This window comes from Manis javanica, chromosome 2 (genome assembly GCF_040802235.1).
Source record: "Manis javanica isolate MJ-LG chromosome 2, MJ_LKY, whole genome shotgun sequence".
NCBI lineage: Eukaryota > Metazoa > Chordata > Mammalia > Pholidota > Manidae > Manis > Manis javanica.
In genome coordinates this window covers 111,998,750-112,025,938 of record NC_133157.1, presented here as the reverse complement: position 1 = coordinate 112,025,938, position 27,189 = coordinate 111,998,750, and the positions used below count along the sequence as shown (strand labels likewise).

Here is a 27,189-nt window from a genome sequence, read left to right as displayed (position 1 = left end):
CAATAAGGAATAAACTTAAAAACATTCAGTGTTACCAAATATCAATGTGTATGTATCTCCAAGTGCTTCTTAGCAGCCTGATAGAAGCTGCCAACCATATTACGCACTGCTCAAAAAACCCTCAGTTTAACAATAGCAGGGCTATTACTCAAAAGCAATTGTTGTCTGTTCTCCTCATGTCCTTTGCTCCCTCTGATGAAGTCTGAGAAAGAGATGAGTGGAAATTGCAAACCCATTTGCAGAAAACTAAACTAAGCTGATTTCCATCCTTCTTAACTCTTAACTTTCACTGGCGATTGGACTTATTTTGGGAGACGATGTCAAAGACAAGGTTATCTGCAATTTACTTTTTGTGGGTTTTATTGAAAAGCGTTTTTACTGAGCTGAGAATGTGAGAATACAATAAACCAACATATGCTTTGTTCACCACAATCTTATAAAAATAAGTAGACAGGACTAAAGCTCCAGATCAGCAAAAAGAAAGTAAGTTTTTATTAAAATATATTCCAGCATCAGAGTTTGCGCCCCAGCCCCCTGGAATGACCAGATTGCTGCCGCTGGTCTTGAAGCACAGAGCTGTCACTGGGAAAATAAAACCATGCAGCATTGTGGAGACCAAGCTAAGTGATAAAGTTGCATCAGTGGTGAATCATAAACAACACTTTGTAAAACGTTCAAGTGAACAAGAGCTAGGAAGCAATTCTGCAAAACCTAAGCCACACCAGCCCTCCTCAAAATGCAACCCAGTTTTGTCTCAGATCACTGGATGTTTGGGTTAAATTATTTATAGCCAGAGAGTCCCTATAATACTTGCTCTCCTTATTCGACCACCTAGCCTGAGGGAGGGAGTGTTCCCAGGAACATGAAAGTAAACTATTTATTTGGTCAGCAATTAGTATTTTAAAAATTCTTTGGTTGCAAATCAATTGTTTAGAAAGAAAACATTAGGGCTATGGAACTGCGTTCTTCTCTGTGTTCTGATACATGAAAAATCTGTGAATTTTGTGTGGTAGCTTTATGGTCTGCTCACTCCCAAGGGAAGTGTCACAAATTCCCAGTGCATAAGGATAATGGCCACCTGTCACTAACCATCGACTATGTGCCAGATATAGCAGAGGACTTTACACTGATGATCTCATCTAATCCTCAAAACCACTGTGAGACAAAGATGATCCTGCTTTATAAAGGAGGAAATAAATTAAGTAATTTGCAGTGAGTCAAAGTGTTTGTTAAGAGGTAAAGCGAAGCTTTTAACCACTATGACTGTCTCCTAAATTCATCAGTTTCCTAATCGGCCCACATCGCTTCTGTAGCTATCAGTAAGTATACCCAGGGACAAAGAGCAATTATGGGGTGAGTTTTCTGAAAGGCAAGCCATTTCTTTTTATATTCTTTGGGGAGACAGAGCTACTTTTCTCCTCTTTCATCTTCTCATTTGATACTGCCTACTCTCTAGGAGCAGCTTTCCAGTTTGCACCTAGGCCCGAACAGTAATGTACTGCTACTGCATCAGTATTGCATAGACTTCAGCAGTCATTGTTTCCTCCTCTCCGTAATTGATTTTTAAATAAAATGCACTATTTATAAATAACATAATATGATATAGTAATATATTTATAGTATATAGTATATTTATATTCATATTATAATTGCATATTATAAAAGTTATGTTTCTATTATATTTATGTGTTATATAATACATATACATTTATATGAACATTTAGTATATATTACAAAATTTATAATACTGATAATATATTTTGCAAATGCTATTATATATGTATACATAATATCCATATATATGTATAACCATATTATAATTATGATTTTATATATATTATTATACACAATATATATGCAGTGAAAGCCCATTATATTTCTGTTGTTGACAAATATCACATCTATCTTACCAGCTTTGTGTGGCATATTGATAAAGAAAAAGCACAGTAATTGTATTGCAAATAAGGGTAATGCATTTGTTATTTACCAAGGGTTAAAAAACCTCTAGCCCTAAATGATGACCTCCAATTTAGTAAAATTCCTTACCACAGGATCTTAACAAAATGAAGGAGTTTGGACATTTATTTCTATGGTAGCAACCCTCACTGGTAATTTTACACAGTTTAGTTTTCAAATTGAGGAGCTAAGTCACAAAGAAATTAAGTGACTTACCAAGGTCACTTCATAAGTTATGAGAAGAAATGGGCAAGTTAATCCCCATCTCCACTGAATAATACTACCACCCGAGCAATAAAATTTAAAGTATCAATAACACAATGCACAATCTAATATACCAACAAGAACAATAAAACAACCCCATGTCCTTGTTTAAATCTTTATTAAAAAGCTACTGGATACTTGGTCAGGTTTTATGAATTTCACCTATTTTATGACCACTAAAAAGCATATTGCTACTAATCCTACTCTCAACAGAACTTCTAAAAGTTTTTGATAACTTCTGATTTTGTAATTGTCAATGTTGAGTAAATAAAGTCATACTTTTTTCAAATAGTGTAGCTGCACATTAATGTATTCTGAATTTATAATCATTTTGTTTGTTCTACCTGCTGAAATTGAATACTCAGAGACTAAATTTTCTTAAGTTAAGAAGTCTAACATCATTTATCATTGCAAATTTTTAGCTAAAAGAACATTTTCCTACCAAAAACTAACCCCTAGGCAGTGTCATAAATTGTTTGGTGATATTTTTATTATTATTCTGCTAATTGTTTCTTTACAATCAAATATGCCACAAAAATCAACTAAATTACCCTTAAGAACAGGGTAATACATAAGACCAAAAAGTAATTTTGTTAAAAAATGCACATATATGTGTATGTGCACATATATACTATGTGCTTATAATGTAGTAACAACTTTATAAATCAAGAAATATATTTAATTGCAAAACATTCCCCTGGTAAGTTTAATTTAGACTAGAAGCAAAAATCCCTCTCATAAGAACTATTTATATTTTCTATTCATTCCTTCATTGTTTATTCAACTATATTCACCAGCTACCTTCCATTCAGGCAATGAGCTTTTCTTTAGGAATAAAAAGATGAATTTAACAAGGTCTCTATTCTTGAGAAGTTCACTCAAGTAAGAGTCAGCAAGTAACTATAAACTTAGAATGATAAATTTTTTTTGACAGAAATATGCGCCAAGGATAGTGGAGGCATAAAAGAAGAGATCTGTGCTACTTTGGCATGGAGTAGAGAGGGCACTGCATTGTTAGAGAAAGCATCATGGAGAATGTGAACCCTGAATTATAATGTAGTGGTAAGCGTAAGCCCTGGAGCTAGGTGTCAGGTTCAAAACCAGCTCTTTGTTTGACCTTGGACAATTTACTTATCCTATGTCTTAATTTTCTCATCTGTACAATGGGAACACTAATAGTAACTACCCCATTGGGTTGTTGTGAAGATTACATGAAAACTCCCCCCAGCACTCATTTAGAAGGTAGTTGTTTTGAGCTATATATCCTTAGAGGATGAGAAGGCATTGTTGGGAAAACAGTACTTCTATGGGGAAGAAAAGGCATGTACAAAGTTGCAGGTACTTCCCATTTCAGAGGCTAGACTGACCTGCTCATTGTTTGGTAATGCTTTTTGGGGCATAAGGTGGAGAACAAGTTGCTGAGACAGCAGAGCTAGGCAGGGACTCTGACCCCAGGGCTTTGTATCACATGCAAAGAGGAACCATTCATGATTTTGAGCTTGGAAGTACTATGACCTAACTAGAGTTGTTTTTAGGAGGCACATTCTAGTGTCCTGAGGATGAGGTTTTGAAGTAGGAGCAGCGTTTTAGGCAGGGAAAAATTAGGAATAAAGCATGTTAATAGTTTTAGTTAAGGGATGATGGAAGCAGTGACAATGTGAAAATAAAGAAGGGGCTGAAAGGAGAAATACAATGTAGAATCAGTATGACACAGTAGTGCAGTAGAGGATCAGGTTTCTTAGGAGAAAATAATGATTTTTGGTTTAGGTATGGAGAACTTGGTGCCGTTAAGGCATCCAGTTAATGTCCTATAGGTATTCAGATAAGAAAACAGAAGTTCAGCAGAAGGGTCTGGACTAGAGTTTTGCTTTTTTACTTTGAGGCAATGGATTGTGGCACATACAGAGATAAAATTTTCTCTCTCTGGTGAATTGACTTGTATCATTATGCAATGTCTTTTTTAATGCTTCTTGCTTTAATGTCAACATTTTCTGAGTTAATACAGCTTCTTCTTTCAGGCATGCATGGTGTATTTTCAACTTCACCACTTTCAACCTTTCTCTATACTGAAGAATACATTAGGGTTTTGTTTCAGTTTCTATATTACAGAATCAAATGTGTTTACACCTAATAAAATTACTAACAGTACTAGAATTAAATCAACCATTGTATCATTTAGTGTCTGTTTGGTCCACCTATTCTTAGGTTCCTTTAGCCTTTCCTGACTTTCTGAATTCATCAGTTTCTATAACTCTCCTTTTTAATATCATTATTTATACATTCTGTTATTCTTTAAGTAGTTACCATAGAGATCAGAACATTCAGCCTTGACTCCTTAGAATCTAATTTAAATTTAATTTTAATTTTAATCTGATAAGTCAAAGAATCTTAGAACATTTTAAATCCATTTACTCATTTCTTTTGTGCTATTAATGGCAATTATTTTAATTCTACATGTATTTTAAACACATAAAACATTTTTATTCCTTTATGCAATTAGTAATTATGTATATTTACCATTGCTGTTGTTCTTTTCTTTGTGAATTTCTGAGCTTCCACTGATTTCTTCTGATTTCCAGAAAAACTGGGATCAGTTTTTTTCTTTTTGAAGAGCTCTTTTTTATTTGTTGCAAATATGGTAAAAAAAACCCAAAACTTTTCTTTTGGTTTTGTTCTGAAAATGACTTTATTTGTGTTAAATTTCATGGGATATTTTCTCTAAGTATCAAAGTTTAGTTTGACACTTATTTTCACACAGCACTTTAAGATGATAATCCATTGTCATCTGGCTTCTATCATTTTGGCTAGAAAGTCTGTGAGTTACTTTCTGTGCTGCCCTTATTGCCCACCCCATCATGCAATCACAGGCTGCTGTACTGTATAGTGAACTATCTGTGTGTGTGTGTGTGTGTGTGTGTGTGTGCATTTGAACCATTCTGATAGGTGTATATTGATATCTCACTGTGGTTTAAATTTGCATTTCCCTAATGGTGAATACTTTTCATGTGCGTTTTTGTCACATGTATATCTTCTTTGGTGAAATGTATGTTCATGCCTTTTCACAATTTTCTAATTGGATTGTTTTTCTACTACTCTCTACTTTGAGAGTCTTTTATATATATATATATATATATATATATATATTTTTAGAGGGCATCTCTCATATTTATTGATCAAATAGTTGTTAACAACAATAAAATTCAGTATAGGGGGGTCAGTGCTCAATGTACAATCATTAATCCATCTCAAGTCTAATTCTCGTCAGTCTCCAATCTTCTGAAGCATAACGAACAAGTTCTTACATGGTGAATGAATTCTTACACAGTGAATAAATTCTTACATGGTGAACAGTACAAGGGCATTCATCACAGAAACTTTTGGTTTTGATCGCGCATTATGACCTATAAACAATCAGGTCAAATATGAATATTCGTTTGATTTTTGTACTTGATTTATATGTTGATCCCACATTTCTCCCTTTATTATTATTATTATTTTTATTTTTAATAAAATGCTGAAGTGGTAGGTAGATGCAAGATAAAGGTAGAAAACATAGTTTAGTGCTGTAAGAGGGCAAATGTAGATGATCAGATGATCAGGTGTGTGCCTATGGACTAAGTATTAATCCAGGCTAGACAAGGGCATCAAGACATCCACGGATGCAGAAGATTTCTCTCAAAGCAGTGGGGGTGAGGTTCTGAGCCTCACCTCTGTTGATCCCCAAATTCTCACCTGATGGCCCCCCTGCGACTGTGCCTGTCTTAGGTTGTTCCTCCCTTGAGGAATCTTACCCGTCTCTGGCTAACCAGTCATCTTCCGGGGCCATACAGGGAAATGTAAAGTTGGTAAGTGAGAGAGAAGCCATATTGTTTGCAAAGGTTAGCTTTTTACTTCTTTGCACATTTACGCCCTGTGGCCTCTATGCCCAGCACTAGTCTCGAGGTATCTTTACCACCTGGAGGAATTATGATACTCAGTAAATTCGATATGAGGCACGAATTCTATTTAAGGGTTGTAATTAGGAAGAAAGAAGAAAAGCTACAGATGTAGCATATGGAAGGAAACATGGGAGGATTGATTATTTCTTTGACATATTTTCTTGTAGAGTACCTTAAGTATGTATAGGTTTTAAACTACTAACTAATTTGCACACACATATTAACATAATAGGAATACGGTGACATAAACAAAGCAAATCTATAATTACCAGCCATCTCCAGTGAAGCCAAGAAAACCATTTAGGCACCCTGGGCATTTGTGAAAATTTGTCTATGATATGATGGATATTGTCCAACTGTACGTGAACAGGCTGAGAAAAATCAGACAGATTAAAGCCACCCATTTCTGGGATCTGTTCACATCCCATATGTTCTTTTAACTGTAGATAGTCTATAGTCATAAGATTTTGGAGTGCTACAACTTGCACCCCTCCCAACTCCTGGTTGAGTTCCAACAGTACAGATCCGGTCAAATTCGTTGTCTCACTGTATGCACATGCCAGCCTAGACATCTCCCTCCTCATTCCAATGGCAAGTCCAGGAAACAGTGGGGTGGACGCAGCCACAACCGCAGCATCACCCAGATCCCTGTGGAGGCTTTTTGATGCTCATCCCCCGGCACGAGTCCTCCAGAGAGTGCTGATGCCAGAAGCTCCTCCTCATATCGTATCTTAGTTCATTTTCTGGGTATCCAAGCTAGGCCTTGATCTTCTGCATAGAAACAAACAGACCCTTTGCCCACACTTTGACATGTCCTCTATACAACTGTGCAGAACTCACTGGAGGTCAGCACACAGTAACTGCTTTTTTTTTTTTTTTTCATTAAGAGAAAGGAATATTATCAGAAAAGAGTACCTCCATGGCTGATCATCTGACACTCTTTAAGTGATCAACATTAAGGATATTTAAAGCATGCATTGATCTTTGATTTACCAATAGTTTTATCCTATCAAGGAGTAATCCCCCTTTTCTTTCTTTCTTTCTTTCTTTTTTCTTTTTTTTTTTTTTATCTTTAATCTACACTTACATGAAGAATACTATGTTTACTATGCGCTCCCCTATATCAGGTCCCCCCTAACAACCACATTACGGTTACTGTCCATCAGCTTAGCAAAATGTTGTAGAATCACTACTTGTCCTCTCTGTGTTGTGCAGCCCACCCTCCCCTTTCTCCCTCCCCCCCATGCATGCTAATCTTAATACCACCCTTGTTCTCCCCCCCGCTTATCCCTCCCTGCCCACCCATCCTCCCCAGTTCCTTTCCCTTTGGTACCTGTTAGTCCATTTTTGGGTTCTGTAATTCCGCTGCTGTTTTGTTCCTTCAGTTTTTCCTTTGTTCCTATACTCCTCAGATGAGTGAAATCATTTTGTATTTCTCTTTCTCCGCTTGGCTTATTTCACTGAGCATATTACTCTCCAGCTCCATCCATGTTGCTGCAAATGGTTGGATTTTTCCACTTCTTATGGCTGAGTAGTATTCCATTGTGTATATGTACCACATCTTCTTTATCCATTCATCTACCGATGGACATTTAGGTTGCTTCCAATTCTTGGCTATTGTAAATAGTGCTGCGATAAACATAGGGGTGCATCTGTCTTTCTCAAACCTGACTGCTGCGTTCTTAGGGTAAATTCCTAGGAGTGGAATTCCTGGGTCAAATGGTAGGTCTGTTTTGAGCATTTTGATGAACCTCCATACTGCTTTCCACAATGGTTGAACTAATGTACATTCCCACCAGCAGTGTAGGAGGGTTCCCCTTTCTCCTCGCCAACATTTGTTGTTGTTTGTCTTTTGGATGGCAGCTATCCTTACTGGTGTGAGGTGATACCTCATTGTAGTTTTAATTTGCATTTCTCTGATAATTAGCGATGTGGAGCATCTTTTCATGTGTCTGTTGGCCATCTGTATTTCTTTTTTAGAGAACTGTCGGTTCAGTTCCTCTGCCCATTTTTTAATTGGGTTATTTGTTTTTTGTTTGTTGAGGCGTGTGAGCTCTTTATATATTCTGGACGTCAAGCCTTTATCGGATCTGTCATTTTCAAATATATTCTCCCATACTGTAGGGTTCCTTTTTTTTCTATTGATGGTGTCTTTCATTGTACAGAAACTTTTCAGTTTAATGTAGTCCCACTTGCTCATTTGTGCTGTTGTTTTCCTTGCCCAGGGAGATATGTTCAAGAAAAGGTCACTCATGTTTATGTCTAAGAGGTTTTTGCCTATGTTTTTTTCCAAGAGTTTAATGGTTTCATGACTTACATTCAGGTCTTTGATCCATTTTGAGTTTACCTTTGTATATGGGGTTAGACAATGGTCCAGTTTCATTCTCCTACATGTAGCTGTCCAGTTTTGCCAGCACCATCTGTTAAAGAGACTGTCATTTTGCCATTGTATGTCCATGGCTCCTTTATCAAATATTAATTGGCCATATATGTTTGGGTTAATGTCTGGAGTCTCTAATCTGTTCCACTGGTCTGTGGCTCTGTTCTTGTGCCAGTACCAAATTGTGTTGATTACTATGGCTTTGTAGTAGAGCTTGAAGTTGGGGAGTGAGATCCCCCCTACTTTATTCTTCTTTTTCAGGATTGCTTTGGCTATTCGGGGTCTTTGGTGTTTCCATATGAATTTTTGAATTATTTGTTCCAATTCATTGAAGAATGTTGCTGGTAATTTGAGAGGGATTGCATCAAATTTGTATATTGCTTTCGGCAGGATGGCCATTTTGACAATATTAATTCTTCCTAGCCATGAGCATGGGATGAGTTTCCATTTATTAGTGTCCCCTTTAATTTCTCTTAAGAGTGACTTGTAGTTTTCAGAGTATAAGTCTTTCACTTCCTTGGTTAGGTTTATTCCTAGGTATTTTATTCTTTTTGATGCAATGGTGAATGGAATTGTTTTCCTGATTTCTCTTTCTATTGATTCGTTGTTAGTGTATAGGAAAGCTACAGATTTCTGTGTGTTGATTTTGTATCCTGCAACTTTGCTGTATTCCGATATCAGTTCTAGTAGTTTTGGAGTGGAGTCTTTAGGGTTTTTTATGTACAGTATCATATCATCTGCAAATAGTGACAGTTTAACTTCTTCTTTACCAATCTGGATTCCTTGTATTTCTTTGTTTTGTCTGATTGCCGTGGCTAGGACCTCCAGTACTATGTTAAATAACAGTGGGGAGAGTGGGCATCCCTGTCTGGTTCCCGATCTCAGTGGAAATGCTTTCAGCTTCTCGCTGTTCAGTATAATGCTGGCTGTGGGTTTATCATATATGGCCTTTATTATGTTGAGGTACTTGCCCTCTATTCCCATTTTGCTGAGAGTTTTTATCATGAATGGATGTTGAATTTTTTCAAATGCTTTTTCAGCATCTATGGAGATGATCATGTGGTTTTTGTCTTTCTTTTTGTTGATGTGGTGGATGATGTTGATGGATTTTCGAATGTTGTACCATCCTTGCATCCCTGGGATGAACCCCACTTGGTCATGGTGTATGATCCTTTTGATATACTGTTGAATTCTGTTTGCTAATATTTTATTGAGTATTTTTGCATCTACATTCATCAGGGATATTGGTCTGTAATTTTCTTTTTTGGTGGGGTCTTTTCCTGGTTTTGGTATTAGGGTGATGTTGGCTTCATAGAATGAGTTTGGGAGTATTCCCTCTTCTTCTATTTTGTGGAACACTTTAAGGAGAATGGGTATTATGTCTTCTCTGTGTGTCTGATAAAATTCCGAGGTAAATCCGTCTGGCCCCGGGGTTTTGTTCTTGGGTAGTTTTTTGATTACTGTTTCAATTTCTTTGCTTGTAATTGGTTTGTTTAACTTTTGTGTTTCTTCCTTGGTCAGTCTTGGGAGGTTGTATTTTTCTAGGAAGTTGTCCATTTCTTCTAGGTTTTCCAGCTTGTTAGCATATAGGTTTTCATAGTAGTCTTTAATAATTCTTTGTATTTCTGTGGAGTCTGTCGTGATTTTTCCATTCTCATTTCTGATTATGTTGATTTGTGTTGACTCTCTTTTTCTCTTAATAAGTTGGGCTAGAGGCTTATCTATTTTGTTTATTTTCTCAAAGAACCAGCTCTTGGTTTCGTTGATTTTTGCTATTGTTTTATTGTTCTCAATTTTATTTATTTCTTCTCTGATCTTTATTATGTCCCTCCTTCTGCTGACTTTAGGCCTCATTTGTTCTTCTTTTTCCAGTTTTAATAATTGTGATGTTAGACTATTCATTTGGGATTGTTCTTCCTTCTTCAAGTGTGCCTGGATTGCTATATACTTTCCTCTTAAGACTGCTTTCGCTGCATCCCACAGAAGTTGGGGCTTAGTGTTGTTGTTGTCATTTGTTTCTATATATTCCTTGATCTCTATTTTGATTTGTTCATTGATCCATTGATTATTTAGTAGCATGTTGTTAAGCCTCCATGTGTTTGTGAGCCTTTTTGTTTTCTTTGTAGAATTTATTTCTACTTTCATACCTTTGTGGTCTGAAAAATTGGTTGGTAGAATTTCAATATTGTGGAATTTACTGAGGCTCTTTTTGTGAGCTAGTATGTGGTCTATTCTGGAGAATGTTCCATGTGCACTTGAGAAGAATGTATATCCTGTTGCTTTTGGATGTAGAGTTCTATAGATGTCTATTAGGTCCATCTGTTCTAGTGTGTTGTTCAGTGCCTGTGTGTCTTTACTTATTTTCTGCCCGGTGGATCTATCCTTTGGGGTGAGTGGTGTGTTGAAGTCTCCTACAATGAATGCATTGCAGTCTATTTCCCTCTTTAGTTCTGTTAGTATTTGCTTCACATATGCTGGTGTTCCTGTATTGGGTGCATATATATTTAGAATGGTTATATCCTCTTGTTGGACTGAGCCCTTTATCATTATGTAGTGGCCTTCTTTATCTCTTGTTACTTTCTTTGTTGTGAAGTCTATTTTGTCTGATATTAGTACTGCAACCCCTGCTTTCTTCTCACTGTTGTTTGCCTGAAATATGTTTTTCCATCCCTTGACTTTTAGTCTATGCTTATCTTTGGGTTTAAGGTGAGTTTCTTGTAAGCAGCATATAGATGGGTCTTGCTTTTTTATCCATTCTATTACTCTATGTCTTTTGATTGGTGCATTAAGTCCATTTACATTTAGGGTGACTATTGAAAGATATGTACTTATTGCCATTGCAGGCTTTAGATTCGTGGTTACCAAAGGTTCAAGGTTAGCTTCTTTAGTATCTTACTGCCTAACTTAGCTCGCTTATTGAGCTGTTATATACACTGTCTGGAGATTGTTTTCTTCTCTCCCTTCTTATTCCTCCTCCTCCATTCTTCATATGTTGTGTGTTTTGTTCTGTGCTCTTTTTAGGGGTGCTCCCATTTAGAGCAGTCCCTGTAGGATGCCCTGTAGAGGTGGCTTGTGGGAAGCAATTTCCCTCAGCTTTTGCTTGTCTGGGAATTGTTTAATCCCGCCATCATATTTAAATGATAGTCGTGCTGGATACAGTATCCTTGGTTCAAGGCCCTTCTGTTTCATTGCATTAAGTATATCATGCCATTCTCTTCTGGCCTGTAGGGTTTCTGTCGAGGAGTCTGATGTTAGCCTGATGGGTTTTCCTTTATAGGTGACTTTTTTCTCTCTAGCTGCCTTTAAAACTCTTTCCTTGTCTTTGATCCTTGCCATTTTAATTACTATGTGTCTTGGTGTTGTCCTCCTTGGATCCTTTCTGTTGGGGGGTTCTGTGTAATTCCATTGTCTGTTCAATTATTTCCTCCCCCAGTTTGGGGAAGTTTTCAGCAATTATTTCTTCAAAGAAACTTTCTATCCCTTTTCCTCTTTCTTCTTCTTCTGGTATCCCTATAATACGAATATTATTCCTTTTGGCTTGGTCACATAGTTCTCTTAGTGTTGTTTCATTCCTGGAGATCCTTTTATCTCTCTCTATGTCAGCTTCTATACGTTCCTGTTCTCTGGCTTCTATTCCTTCAATGGCCTCTTGCATCTTATCCATTCTGCTTATAAATCCTTCCAGGGATTGTTTCACTTCTGTGATCTCCTTCCTGACATCTGTGATCTCCCTCCAGACTTCATTCCACTGTTCTTGCATTTTTCTCTGCATCTCATCCCATTGCTCTTGCATTTTTCTCTGCATCTCTGTCAGCATGTTCATGATTTTTATTTTGAATTCTTTTTCAGGAGGACTGGTTAGGTCTGTCTCCTTCTCAGGTGTTGTCTCTGTGATCTTTGTCTGCCTGTAGTTTTGTCTTTTCATGGTGATAGAGATAGTTTGCAGAGCTGGTACAAGTGACCGCTGGAAGAGCTTCCCTTCTTGTTGGTTTGTGGCCTTCCTCTCCTGGGAGAATAGCGACCTCTAGTGGCTTGTGCTGGGCAGCTGTGCGCAGACAGGGCTTCTGCTTCCTGCCTAGTTGCTATGGGGTTTATCTCCGCTGTTGCTGTGGGCGTGGCCTGGCTGGGGCTGCTCCTCCAAAGTGGTGGAGCCCCGTTGGAGGGGGAGCGACCGGGAGGCTATTTATCTCCATAAGGGGCCTCTGTGCTCCCTGCTGCCCAGGGGGTTAGAGTGTCTAGTGATCCCCAGATTCCCTGCCTCTGGTCTAAGTGACCTGTCCTGCCCCTTTGAGACTTCTAAAAAGCACTCTCCAAACGAAAACAACAACAGCAACAATGAGAGAGGCAACAGAAAAAAAAGAAAAAAAAAAGGAAAATACACGCGATTTTTTTTGTCCTCAGGCGCCAGTCCCAGGCACCCGCTCACTGGTCCTGTTCCCCTGCCTCCCTAGCACCACGTTCCCTGTCCCTTCGAGGCTTCCAAAAAGCACCCGCCCACTGGTCCCGCAGGGAAAAACATGCGATATTCTTTGTCCTCAGGCTCCGGTCCCAGGCACCCTCTCACCAGTCCCGCCACCCTGCCTCCCTAGCACCGGGGTCCCTGTCCCTTTAAGGCTTCCAAAAAGCACTCACCAGAAAGAGAAAAAAAAAGGGAAAAACGCGCAATTTCCTCCGTCCTCAGGTGCCGGTCTCAGGCACCCGCCCACCGGTCCCGCAGGGAAAAATGCGCGATATTCTTTGTCGTCAGGTGCCGGTCCCAGGCACCCGCTCACCGGTCCTGCTGCTCTGCCTCCCTAGCACCGGGGTCCCTGTCCCTTTAAGGCTTCCAAAAAGCACTCGCCAAAAAGAGAAAAAAAAAAGGGGAAAAACGCGCGATTTCCTCCGTCCTCAAGTGCCGGTCTCAGGCACCTGCCCACCGGCCCCGCAGGGAAAAACGCGGGATATTCTTTGTCCTCAGGCGCCAGTCCCAGGCACCCGCTCACCGGTCCCGCCACCCTGCCTCCCTAGCAACGGGGTCCCTGTCCCTTTAAGGCTTCCAAAAAGCACTCGCCAAAAAAAAAAAAAACTGCTCTGGTTTCTTTCCACTCGCCGGGAGCCAGGGGCAGGGGCGCTCGGGTCCCGCCTGGCCGGGGCTTGTATCTTACCCCCTTCGCAAGGCACTGGGTTCTTGCAGGTGTGGATGTGGTCTGGATGTTGTCCTGTGTCCTGTGGTCTCTATTTTAGGAAGATTTTTCTTTGTTATATTTTCATAGCTCTATGTGTTTTTGGGAGGAGATTTCCACTGCTCTACTCACGCCGCCATCTTGGCTCCGCCTCTCGAGAGTCTTTTATATTTTATATATCTTCAGTAGTAGTCCTTTCTCAGACATGTGGTTTGCAAATTTCTCCCAGTCTATAGCTTGCCTTTTGATCCTCATAACAGGGCCTTTCTTAGAATAACATTTTTAGTTTTTATAAAGTCCAGTTCATCAGTTTTTCCTTTTATAGATCATACTTTTGCAATTAAGGCTAAGAATTCTTTGCCTGTCCTGAAGTCCCAAAGATATTCTGCTATTTCTTCTAAAAGTTTTATGGTTTACGTTTTTCATTTATGTCTATGATCCAGTTTGAGCTAATTTTTGTTAAGGTCTGAGGTTTAGGTTGAAGTTAGCTTTTTTTCCTCTGGAAGCTAATTGCTTTAGCACCATTTGCTGAAATGACTTTCCTTTGTCCATTGAACTTCATTTGCACTTTGTAAAAAAATCAGTTAAGCTTGTTTGTGTGAGTCTATTTCTGGGTCCTCTATCTATTCCATTGATCTACATGTCTAACTACAAAATCACACTGTCTTGCTTACTATAGTATAGGGAAAGGCTTAATATCAGATGGAATGGTTCCTCCAACTTGATTCTTCTTTTAAAAGTAAGCTTTCTTAATGTAAACAGAAAAGTCTTGTGGGAGTTTTGATAGGAATTGTGTTAAACCTATGTATCAATTTAGGAATAAATGACATCTTTACTATGTTGAGTCTTCCAGTCCATCAACATATATTTCTATTCATTTAGTTAGGTAGTCTTTCTTTCATCATTTTGTAATTTTCAGTACACAGATCCTGTATATGTTTCATTGAGTGTTTACTTAAGTACTTCATTTTCTTTTTAGCAATTGTGTTTGAAAGGGATAGATTAAAGAAAAAGAGGAGATAATGAAAGAAGAGGGGATGTGAACTCAACAGTCCAAGCAGGTTTACTGCTGAACCTGAGAGGGCCCCCTCTGTCCTGGCCAGCAGAACAAATGAAAGAGAGTCTCTAACAGGTCAAGAGGCTTTTTATGGCCAAGGTTTTTGGCAGGCTCTTTGAGGGGAGGCTCAGGGGAAAGGGGGGCTTGTGGCTTGCTGACATGTCTTCTGGAGAATGCTTGTAGCCTAGGTAAGATGACACCTAGATCTCTCTGAGATGGTGGGTGGCTTATTCAAAAGGTGGTACTCAGGTCCAGATTCTATCAGCATTTTTAATTGTGGTTTCCACATGTTCATTGTTAGTATATAGAAATGTGATTGATTTTTGTATATTTTTCTTATACCCTGATTTACTGCTAAACTCACTTATCCTAAGAATTTTTTATATAGTTTCCTTAGGATTTTCTACATCTGTAAATAGTGACAATTTTATTTCTTCCTATCCAGTCTGTATATTTTTCTTGCCTATTAACTGGCAAGAATTCCAATATTATGCTGGATCAGAGTCCTGAGAAAAAATATCCTTGTCTTGTTTTTAATCCTAGGAGGAAAACATTTAATTTTTCACCATTAAGTATCATGTTAGCTGTATGATTTTTGTAGATGTATTATGGAAAAACCTAAGAAACCTGGACTGGATTGCTGACGGAAGAACCGAGTGGCACTTGGAGGTCTTGGAGTGTTGAGGTTTTATTTTTACACCGGCGGGCTCAGGGGGGAGTAATCTCCCAAGGTCTGAGCCCTGAACAAAGAGGCAAGGGGAGCAATATATATCTTTCTGCTTCAGTATCTGCAACATTTCTACGTGCACAGCAAATGAGCAAGCAAGGGGGAGTGAGATTAGGGAGTGAGTGCCTGGCAGAGTGGGAAGGTAAGGGAGTTTCTTTTGTCTTTGCTAAGAAGAGAAGCAGAAGGGAGCCACCTAGACTAGATTGCTGTCCTTGTAAATTTTTCCCTATTAGATGCTCTTTATCAAATTGAGAGGATTCCCTTCTATTCAAAGTTTGCTGAGAGATTTTATCATGAATGTGTGTTGAATTTTGTCAAATCCTTTTCCTGCATCATTTGATGTGATCATTTCACTTTGCTAAGTTTTCTTTAAAATTTTAAAATCAGTGAGAATGCTTCTCATGAAGTACCCTGGGACTAATGATGCATACATAAGGTGTTTTCTGTAATGCCTGATGTAAGTCCAGGGAGAGGAAATCCCAGGGCAAAATACCTTCAAAAACCAAAATCAGTCAAAGGAAGAAATAAAGTTTAAAATTCATTTAGTGCTTACAAACTGTAGTCTGGGCCCTTCTCTCTTTCCTGCTCCAGCAGAAGCAAAACTGGCCCTCCCCTCACCTCTCAGGTACAGATAAGCCCTCCTTGCCCAGGTAATTACCCATTGAAATGGAGACGAACTGCTCTCCACGCCTGAGGAATGATGCAAATATACTAAAGAGATACTTCTCTCCATCCTTGAGCACCTGTTGATATGCAGATGTACTAAAGCTAGGTGAGATATTCTGGAAATGTTACAATTTTACCCACACCTTAATAATGCAAAGTAAAATATAATGATAAAAATTCTCCTTATCCTTAGTTCTTTATGTATACCTCTTTTTCTAGTGACTAGAACTACTGATTAGCTGCTGAAATTACCTTTTAGTATGTTAGTCTTTTGCTTCCCAAATGTTACCAGACAAAATACACATTCTAAGGTAAATCAGACTGGGATATCTAAAATGAGTCAAATTAAGTGAAGTTACTAAAAAGGAATAAAAAAACGCAATGCCTGTTAGGAAAACCATTAAGATTTTTTTCTTGCATTAGGAAAATTGTTATATTCTTAGCATAAATATAATACCTAAAAGACTGTATGTTTTTGAGGTTAGAGAGGAAAATAATAAATCTAGTTTATTTTTAGAAGATAAAACAAAACATGTTCATCTGGAAACCAGTTGAATTTTTAAAAATGAATTCATTGCTTTAGGGCAATTATATGCTGCAGCCTTGAAAATTACAGGAAGATTTATCCAAAGAAAGTATTATGTAGCTGTAGCCCTATGTCCTTTGTGGTTGAAAGGAAGCTATCTTGGTGAGCTCCCATTTCCCCAAGGCACCAGCTTCAAATGAGTTTATGTTCTGCTTCCTGAGCTTCACTGTGCTTCCTGCCACTGTAGCCTAAGGCCGCAGCTGGCTCACTGGGGAACAGGACAATGCCTGAAGTCAAGCCAATCTTTATCTGTAAGTGTGCTAGCCATCTCCCCTCTATCCAAGTGGTGCTTGTTCAGGGGCTGATAGAGATCCCATCCAGAAGTCCTCTGTAAAATGTCAGCCATAAAAGTGTCAAATCTCAAGGTAATTATTTAGAAATGTATCTGACTCTAAACCTTCAACATGTTTTCTCTTAGACAATATAACTATTTCTTACTCTATCAGATTTATTCTGGTTTAAGCTTCCCTCTGCTGGAGAAAAATAATGAAAGATTCAGTTATTGATTTTTAATTAAGTAGATCTCAACCTAGATCTCACTGCTTATTACGGGTTTATATTTCCAATAATTCTTTAGCCAAACATTTTCTTTCTCTAAAGAAACAGCTCTTTTGTAGAAAGTGTTTCCAATTTGGGGAAGAGGGTTAGAAGGACATCTGTCCTCAGACTTGAGGAGTCTCATTACCAAGTATTTCTGAAACAACTTGACTGATGAAGTAGGTGTTGATGGATGGGAGCCACTCAAAGGCAGAAAAATTTGTAGTAACAACGAAGATGATAGATTTATGATGCTAAACCACATGTCAAGGTTAAGGTCGTATACTGGTAAAAAAGGGGAATTTAAAAATATCCGTATGGTGAACAAATATTCTTTTCTTATGTATGAAATGATTTCATAGTCAGAGTTCTGCTTGTTCTTCCCATGTATCCTGCTATTATGGGAATATAGAAATAGTAATATGTCAAATGTCAATAGCACTGGAATCCTTCTTTTGTTAATATTCATCTCTGTATTTCCCCAAAGACAAACATTTACATTTACATTTTGCCACAGAAGGAGTGGAAGCACAGAGCAGGTGTACTATATGGAATTGGGGAGAATTAGAGCAATTTTAACCATTTCTTGCTCTACACAAATAGCAAAATTGTATTTGCTCATAAAATATTATGCTTACTTTAATTATTCAACTATTCATTCATATATTAACTCTTATTATTTATACGCAATGTGAATTATCTAATTCACTCACATAATGTTATGTTTACTTCATTTATTTAAGCATTTGGCCAAGACTATCTGATAATGTCAGTTCTCCCTTTTCATTATTCTGTGTGTAAATTCTATGAATTAAGCAATGCACTCTATTACAGTTTGATAACTCAAGCAAGCTATTTACGTATTAGTCAGCTATTACCACAGTAATGCTGCATAACAAACCATTTAAAATTCAGTAGCTTATACTTACGGTATTTAGTTTGATCACTTATTTGTCTCTAGACTGGTTTGCCCATCTCTGCCAGGATGCAGGTTGACTATGCTCGTTTCTGTAGTTCAGGCTGGATTCAGGTCAGCTCAAGATGAACCACTTTCTCTTTCACTGGCAGTTACTCAGGGCGAGAGCTCTTGGTGAATCACAGGAGCACAAAGGCCAAGTCAGAAAAACACAAGCCCGTTTAAGACCTCTTCCTACTTCATGACCATTAATATTCCAGTGTTTAAAGCAATTCCTATGGCCAAACCTAACATTAAGTGGATAGAAAAATATACTCTGTCCATTCTAGTACACTGCAAAGAGGCAGTAGGACACAAGGAGTGGAGAATTAAGAATCATCCAATCTAGTACTCAACCTATGCCAGGACACACCAATGATTTACAGATTCTTGCTCTGGGGTTCCCTATAGGGAGGGTGTGTCTGCGCTTTTAGTAGCAGTAGTAGTATTGAATAGTAAACGTGTATTACGGCAGTCACTGTGCTCAAGTACATTGGTCATTTTACCCTTATTAATTAGTAAAAATAAACAAGTAGTGATGAAATATATAGGTTGAAGCTTTAAAATTAACATTTAGGTTTTGAAGCTGATACCAATAGCATAAAGCCCAGTAGCACCATTTTCCTTTGTACAAACCTCCATGCTTCATGGCCTCTTGCTGCCTCCAGCCCAGACGGCGGCACTGCACTCTCACCTGCCCTCCCTTCGGTCCCATTCATATGCAGGCAATGTGACTACCAGATACATTTTCAGATGAAAGTGCATTCTGACCGTGACACTCCTCTGATCAAAAAACCTCTCAAGTGCATCCCCATTGTTCACAGAATTAAGTCTCAAGGTCAAATTCTATGATCTGACATTTGAGAGCCTCAATAGAACAGCCTATCCTGTTTCTCAATTTTCTCATTATTCTCCTTCACGTACTCTATTGTTTTTACAAACAGAATTATGCTTTCTTATGCATACCATGTAAATTATTGTCCACTTAATCTTCGGTTTATAAGGTTCTTTCAGCCTGAAATTGTCAGTACCAATCCCATTTTACATGGTCTGGTCCTATTTATCCTTCAAGACCCAAATCAAATGTCATCTCTTCCTTGAACATTCTAGATCCTCATAGCTTGAAATAATCTCTCCTTTCTTGCAAAACTCACACAACTTTGCTGCCTCCTCTATGACATTTATCATTTTATAAATTGCATCATCATTATTATTTATATCTTATCACTGGTACTGGACCACCATTCATCTCTTCCCACCTCAATGCCAAAAATGTTTCCTTGAATCTTAAAACAATATTTAATAAAAAAATTAATTTATCAATTCATTAATACCCTAAGTAAAATTGTTCTTCCCTGTTCTGCATGTCAGTAAGCTTAAATGGTTTCCATACATAACTATCAATCTACATTAGAGTAACAGCCATTAAATTCCAGTTTTCTTTAATTTGCAGGCCTATTTCATGTGAGCAAGATTACCAGATGTAGTACAGCCCTGTACATTGCTTTAGTTTCAGAAATTTTTGTCCTACTATGGATCTATCAGGCATTGGGCCTTTGGAACCATTTCAGCCCTGGGAAACAGTTTTGCCTGACTTACCAGCAATGGAGAGAGCACGTTCAGTACCCTTTGCATTTAAGAAGGGCTGCTATTGTTAAGTTTTCCTGCCAAGCTCCAAATCCAAAATCTTAGCACTCCCTAATGTTGAAAGCAGTCCTTTCTCTGTCAACAGTTACATGGAATGAAACAAATGGATGGAAGGCCAATGTCAGTGACATTGACCTTTGGAACTAGTAATGGTCTATATTTGTGTACAGTGTAAGCTGTATGAACATTACTTTGAGTAGTTATTTAACATCTATTCCTACAATGGTTGTTCTGAGCTTAGTTCATCTTCACTGTTTCTTTCAAAATTGTCAACAAGTTTTTCTCCCTTTTATGCTCTCCTTACATCATTTCTGAGGTATTGGCCTAGACTATAGAGTAAACAAAGCCAAATCCTATATTCTGATGATTTTGTTCCATATTTTTTCAAAGTACTTCATTGAGTCATCTTGAGATTTTTCTTTATCTCTCTTTTGTATTTTTATTCTGAATTTCAAAGTACACTTTTTCTCCAATGCAGTTTATCTTCTTTAGCTTCCTTTTCTTTTGGAAAAGAAAAAAATCAATATAGAGTGTGGTTTAATATAAATGGGACTGTAGTGTTAAATGCCTCTTGACTTCTTTCTAATAAATTATTTAAATAAAAAGTTTGTTCAGAGCCAGTTTTCTTGGCATGCTGGGTAAAGTCTTCATACATTCAGTTTTCAATCTGACAGTGTTCATAAAAGCAGAACATAAACATACAACATATCCACAGTTTCCACCAGTTTTATTGTGCAAAATTATTTTCTATAAAATTGGATTTTTCAGGGATAGAAAATGCCTCAATAAAATCACAGCTTCAGTTCTAAGAATGCACATAGAACCAAATATGGTCCCGCAGTTTTCTAGGCAACTAGCAGAGCACTGAAGGGTGGTGACAGGAGCAAAGAGGACATGAGTGATGAGGAGGCCAACGCAAGAGCAGCAGCACGTGCGTCAGCCACGGGAGCCCCACAAACACCTGGTGATGTTCATGAAAGCATCACGGAAGATGGAACGATGAGGGTCCAAAAACGCTTCCTGTTAAACTGAAGATCACTTCTCTCCAGGCTGCGTAGTGATGTGTCTTTGTTTTAATGCAGGGCCTCGGCAAGGATGCGGGGGTTACCTGACAGGCTCAAATCACACCTTTGCCTCTCCCGATTCTGATTCGAATGGAAGATACGACAAGAACTTAAACTGCCTCTGGCTTATAACCGCACCTTCAAACAAGCAGATTAAACTCATCTTCAATACATTTGCTCTGGAGGCAGCAAGTTCTTTTCAAAGATGCACTTATGATTATGTAAAGGTAAGGCTGTTACACTTCTTAACAGAGTCTTCTGATCCAGACTTGTATATGTTTTACTCCGGTTTATACCATACAGGAAGTCCGAAAAAATTTGAGTACTACTGATTTTTAAAATAACCTGTTCTTCAATGATATAATGTATACCACAGTTGCTCTATCTTCATATGCAATTATCTTTAATATGGATGACTCAATAATTTTACATGGCTTCTAAAATTAGCTCTAAGACTCCCTGTCCATCCATGTCTTGTCAAATGATGATCTATGGGAAGATAAGTTGTGTGAAAAAATTTAGCAAATCCTAAAATAAAGTTTTACACTTCCTTTCCATATTACCTTTAGATGTTGAAAAAATCTTGGTATTGTCAGGCTATATGTATTCAGATTAAAAATTCTAAGTAGTATCAGTCAATATATACTACTACACTTGGGGCAGAAACAACAAGAAGGTTAGGATTTCTGCCCCTGAGGAGCACACATCTGACTGCAGAGCTAACAGAGGACACAGGCAAGCCAACAGCAAGCAGTTCGGGATAGTCAATATTTAAGTGCCAGCTGATGCATCGGACACAGGCTTGCAGCAGTGTGCAAGTTTAAAGGGAGGAAAGTTCATGATAATCTGGTGTGAATAAGAAAGACTTCATAGAGTGAGGGAATGCTTATTCAAGCCAGGAGAGAAGGCATTCTGCACCAGATAAAAAAAAGGCACAGAAGCTGGAATATGCATGTCTTAGAAGGGTTAAGAGCCTTGCTTCATAACAGCACTGCTGAACAGCAGCAAGAAATACGTTCGCCTAAGGGCAGAAATATCCAGATTGGAAAGGATCTTGAAAAGTCAGACTCTTGAATTTAGATATTATGCCACTGAAAATGAGGGACCGAAGGCTTTCCAATGAGTGATATGATGAGCTCAGTGTCTCAGGAATACTAATCTGGAGTCAGCATTTGGGCAGACTGGAAGGGAGGGAGTCTGGAGTTCAGGCTTTAAGGGGAGGTTTCTGTTGGATAAGAAGGATGCAGAGATGGTGGAGCTGACAAGCCTTGTGGAAGAGAAACTTGTAAGTTTAAAAATTGTCTTAAAATTTTAAGAACCAGTATTTTTTTTTTAAAGGAAGGAAAAGTCATGAGTGGACTATACATCTGAGCACTTAATTATAGACTGTCTTATATTTTCACTGTGATAAGCTCCAAGCTTAGGGGGCCAGGAGCAGTGCCATTAGGAGGAGACCATGTATTTGGACAGTCCTGGTTCAGTTTGGGTGACAGCAGGACAGACTGCTAGGCTGTCCCGTGGGCAGAGGATGGAATGGAGCTCCAGCAAGAAGACAGCAGGACAAGAGGGAGGTGGCAGAAGGTGTCTGAAATCAGGAGAAACAATACTTCCTGTGAGGGAGACCACATGGAGTTAGGAAGCCCAGCTCCCACTGAGCTTTCCTGGGGAATGCACACCGTGTGGCAGTCAGGACCGGAGAGGCTGGCTGGCAAACAGACAAGTCACGGGGAAAAAAAGGTAAGACTCAGGAACAGTGGAGTATCACTAAAATAAAGCAAGCTTTGCCAATGATGTACTCTTGAATTGTAAATTAGAGGCCAGAGAAGTGAAGAGGAACAAAAAAACTCATTAGACTGGATGAGAACAATTTAACTGAAATGGCACAGCAGCCAGATCAGGTGGAGTTCATGAAAATTAGAGATATCAGGGGATGTCTGTTCAGATTGAATTATTTTCTAAAATGAGGCCGAAATGGCCAGAGCAGCAGTAAAGCTGATCTTCAGGGTTGTTCAAGAGCTACCCTGGTTCTACAGAAAGGTGAAGCTTCCAGGCAGATAGAATGGACTCAAACCCAGTTTTGCCACCAAATGCCCTCATCTCTCTGATTCTTCATCACTTCATCTATTAAAAAACAAGCAAAAATCACATAAGTGTATCTACCTTGCAAGGTTCTTTCAAGGATAAAGATAATAGTGGTCAGCATTGTGTTTGAAATATAATGTATAAGCAAATTTACTTCTTTTTCCTCCTCTTTGTGTAACTCCATATAGGCATGAAGTCCATAGAAACTCCTTTTCTTAAAAAATTAAAAATAATTGACTTGCATGCAGATTCTTAGAAATATAAATTCATGCTGGATATTTGGGGTGTGGTCTTGCCAGGAGAAGGGTTGATATTGGATTTATTCTCAAGATCCATTTCTGAACATGATTTGATAATATCATTAAAAGAACTAGTAATTTTCTGAATTTCTTCAAGTCATTTGGGACAGAAATAGCAATGCTCAGAAACAGGGAGTTACTATCTAGCTTCAGTATAACAGGACTTCTTTTTTAAAGAAAATCTGTTCTGACCTACTTATTTTCCATCTTAGGAAAGCAGTTTCCCTCAACTGGCAAATTTTCCAGCTTATACCAAACTGGAAGATCAAAGAACAGTCCTTGGAATGAGAAGCAAGTGTCTTTATTAAAGAGATTCTCTATGATAAATGGGACAATTGATTCCTCTTAGATTATTGCCTAGATAAAATCAAGTCAATTTTTAGAAGAGTTATTTGAATTCAATTCTGTAGGTGGATACACAAGTGAAAACATGCCACTTCCATCATTTATTTGTAATTCTATCACTGTCAGTTTTGAAAGGGTTGACTTGAAAAGTCATGAAGACAGCTGCAGTAACAGTGAGCTGTGTATTCCAATGATCAGTTGCTGTTGAAATTAATATCACATGCACTCCATAAAGAGTTGTGTGGCATGATGCTGTGCCAGGCGTTGTACCCTCTCTGGGGATATGGAGAGCTAGAGATATAGTTCCTCCAGGAGCTGTCAGTGACGTGGAGAAGACTGACCTGTAAGCATATAAATTATTATCATTGTGACAGAAATGATAAATGTGAACAACAAAGAGAAGTATGGCAGAAGAAAATCTCATTGATGTCACTTTGGGGTTTGGGAAAGGCTTCCTTCCTGGGCTGGCTGAGCTGGGTTTGGAGGGACATCACAAAGGCACACTTCCTGTGGGGCTGGTTACCGAGTGGGAGCAGGTCAGGGTGGACCATGAGCTATATGGTGTGTCCCTAGCTCCTTGGCAGACCCACCTGCCAAAGCAGTTAAGTCCCAGCTGCTGTGGTGAGGAGTGAAGGTAGTGTCAGAGAGGGCCCAAGACGGTGAGCCTAACTGACATTCCTTTGCCAGGAAATGTGGAGCTAGCAGAAGGGAGAGGGCTCCTTCCTAACATTTTTCAGTTCCTTCTCAACTCAGTCTGTGCCTATTCTAATTGATGGTATTTTACAATGTTTTCTTGACCATATGAAATGAAAGTCATCTTATATGCAAGCTAAAGTCTACCCATGTACAGAATTTCAAAATATTAATATGTATGTGGGTAAAATTGCAATATTTCCAGAATCTCTTGCCTGGTCTCAGTGCATCTCCATATCCATAGGTGCTTCCAAGGGGTGGAGAGAAGTAGTCCATCTCCAGATCAATAGGTGATTACAAGGGGGAGCGAGGGCATATCTGAGCTGAGAGGTTAGATGGGGCACCTTTTTTCTGCAGCTGGGTGGTGAGAGACATGGGTGAGCGAAGTGGATGATGGCTTGTAGGCAATAAAACGGGTTACTCCCACTTTATTTCTCCCTTTGACTGATTTCAGTTTCAAAGGTATTTTGCCTCAGGATTTTCTCCCAGAGTCACAATGTACTAAATGTAATGAAAAGAAGAAATAAAAGGAAAATATATAAAGTAGTGCAGATTTCAATATGTAAGTGCTCTGACAAAACTACATTAAGTCACTTGATAAAGTAGTCAGATTCTTCTTATATGGGGAATCATGGCAAATGTAAAAGTGTAAATTTAAACTAATATGGGCTAAACTTATATGCCAAAAACAGCATCGCCATCTGCAATATGAGTTTCCAAAATGGTAGAAAAACTAAAAAATAAATAGTTCTAAGCAAAATAAAATACACTCTTCTTCCAACTTACATAGTAGTTAATATTCTTGGAAATTTGGTGCATATTACAACTGTGTAAAATAAAATATTTTTGTGTTTATATATAGAATGAATTTAGGTTCTGGGATCAAATAATTTTGAACACTTCTGTTACACAATGTCTGGCAGGACATTCAGAAATTATGTGGGACAGAATAAATCTTCACTTAGCAGAACTGTCCTATGATTTGCAGGATGGGACTCTGCAATGTGGCTTCTAACCACTAAGTGGCAGTTACAGCTCCAAATTATTGCAAAGGCCCCAAACCACCACACTTTTGCAAAAAGACTCCCTGGGGGATGGTCCCCTGTGAGAACCTCCCTCTGCACTCCGTGGTCTTACCTTTGGTTCAGTCTGTGCTCAGCCACTGGGAGGAGGAGATATCCATCTTTGTGAAGGAGTCTGCAGTCTATCAAGGCATTGGGTTCCTATCTTTTTGAGGCAGCACCAGTTGTTCATTCATCCATTCATTCCACAAATGTTCTTTGAGCATTTGCTATACTGCAGATACTGCTCCAAGCCCTGAGAAGAACATTGCGATGTAGTAATAATAATAACAACAGCAACATAAAAATTCCTGCACTTATGGAGCTGATTCTAATCATTGCATCTAGTGGCTCTTCCCAATACCACCGGAACCATATAATTATTTTTTTCCCAGAAGGTTCTGAAATGGATCAGAATTCAACTCCAAACCTGAAAAAGAACTCTCTCTTCTCTTTCCCATCCCAAATTATGCTGAGGCGTGTTGTCCAGCAGACTCTTAATGGAAGTTCCTCAGTAAAATAAAAAAAATTCATGACTATAAGATACAACTAGAGATGCTCCAAATAAGAAATAAAAATCCTCCTGTTATCAAATCACCAAAGAAATTGTAAAAGATAAAGTCCTAAGGAAATTAATGTCTAAAATTAAGTTAAATCTGAAAAGAATTAAAGCCCAATGTCAAAATCTATTGCCCTTTTGCACTAAACTTTCATAGAAATTAAAATTCCCAAATTTCCTTCCTACTTTTTTCTACTGCTCAGATTAATGGCTTTATAAAGTACAGCATCTTGTGGTAGTTGTAGTCAGAGAGACTGTCTTCCATCAAATTATTTGTGCAATTTCTTCAAGATCTGAAGTAGAGTCTAATATACTCCATTATCAAAGAGTTTTAAAAGCTGAGAAACAGAAAATTCTTCTCAGCTCTAATTCACATCTACAAGACTTCAAACATAATTCAAGCTCCAGGTAGAAAGCAGTTATGCCGGAAACATATGACCCCAGAATGCAAAATGTAGCAGCTCCCAATTATGCAGATCCTAAGGGCATTCTTCTAAGGGCACACTTATTTCTTAGTCCCAGTGTCCCCCCATCTCCAGCCTTGTATGGTACCATCTGCTACCCACTCTCTGGAGCTACCCTGTGGAAATCTGGGAATGGGCAAGCAGGTGGAGAAAAATTTGGCTTTAGCTACCAGGAGTCCTGGAGCCAATGTCAGTTGTCCAGAGGCAATAACCTGTGTATTGCAGCCCAATTAAGAGAAATCTTGTTGCGGTGAATGAACTAATGCAAACTCCAGCTAGAGACCAGGCATGATGTAATTCCCTCCCATCACAGTTACCAGTTATCTGTTCAAACCCAAATCAGGTCTTAGAACTCCCATAGGACAAGATGCCATTCACTGGCAGGAAACTCACGGGACTGCTGCCCCTCCCCTCTTCTCTCACCCTGCCCGCCCCCCAGGTGCAGCTCAGTGGGCGTGCCAGGCTTTCAGCTTCAGGGCCTTCCACACTCTGTTCACTCTGGTTGGATGCCCTTCCTCTTCTGTAGGCCTGGAAGGTCTCGACTCACTTTTAATACCAGCTCAAATATCTGTGTGAGGTTTTCCCTGACTCCAGTTATCAGGGTTCCTCCCCCACCGATTACATTTAACTCTTTCATTGCAGCACTTATTTTTCTTTATTGTATATATATATATATAATTGACATATACACATAAATATATATTTATATTTAATTAATGGACCTATCACAAATTTGTGAGTGTTCAA

At 38.6% G+C, this 27,189-nt stretch overlaps 1 protein-coding gene across 1 annotated transcript in view; it reads left to right on the top strand.

Annotated features, from left to right (window-relative positions):
• CUBN (cubilin) overlaps positions 1-27,189 on the top strand; it is a 267,651-nt gene that overhangs the window by 224,160 nt on the left and 16,302 nt on the right. The window contains exon 60 of the mRNA XM_037001703.2: positions 20,958-21,166. Within this exon, the coding sequence (XP_036857598.2) occupies positions 20,958-21,166 (209 nt within the window). The remainder of the gene's footprint in view (positions 1-20,957; positions 21,167-27,189) is intronic.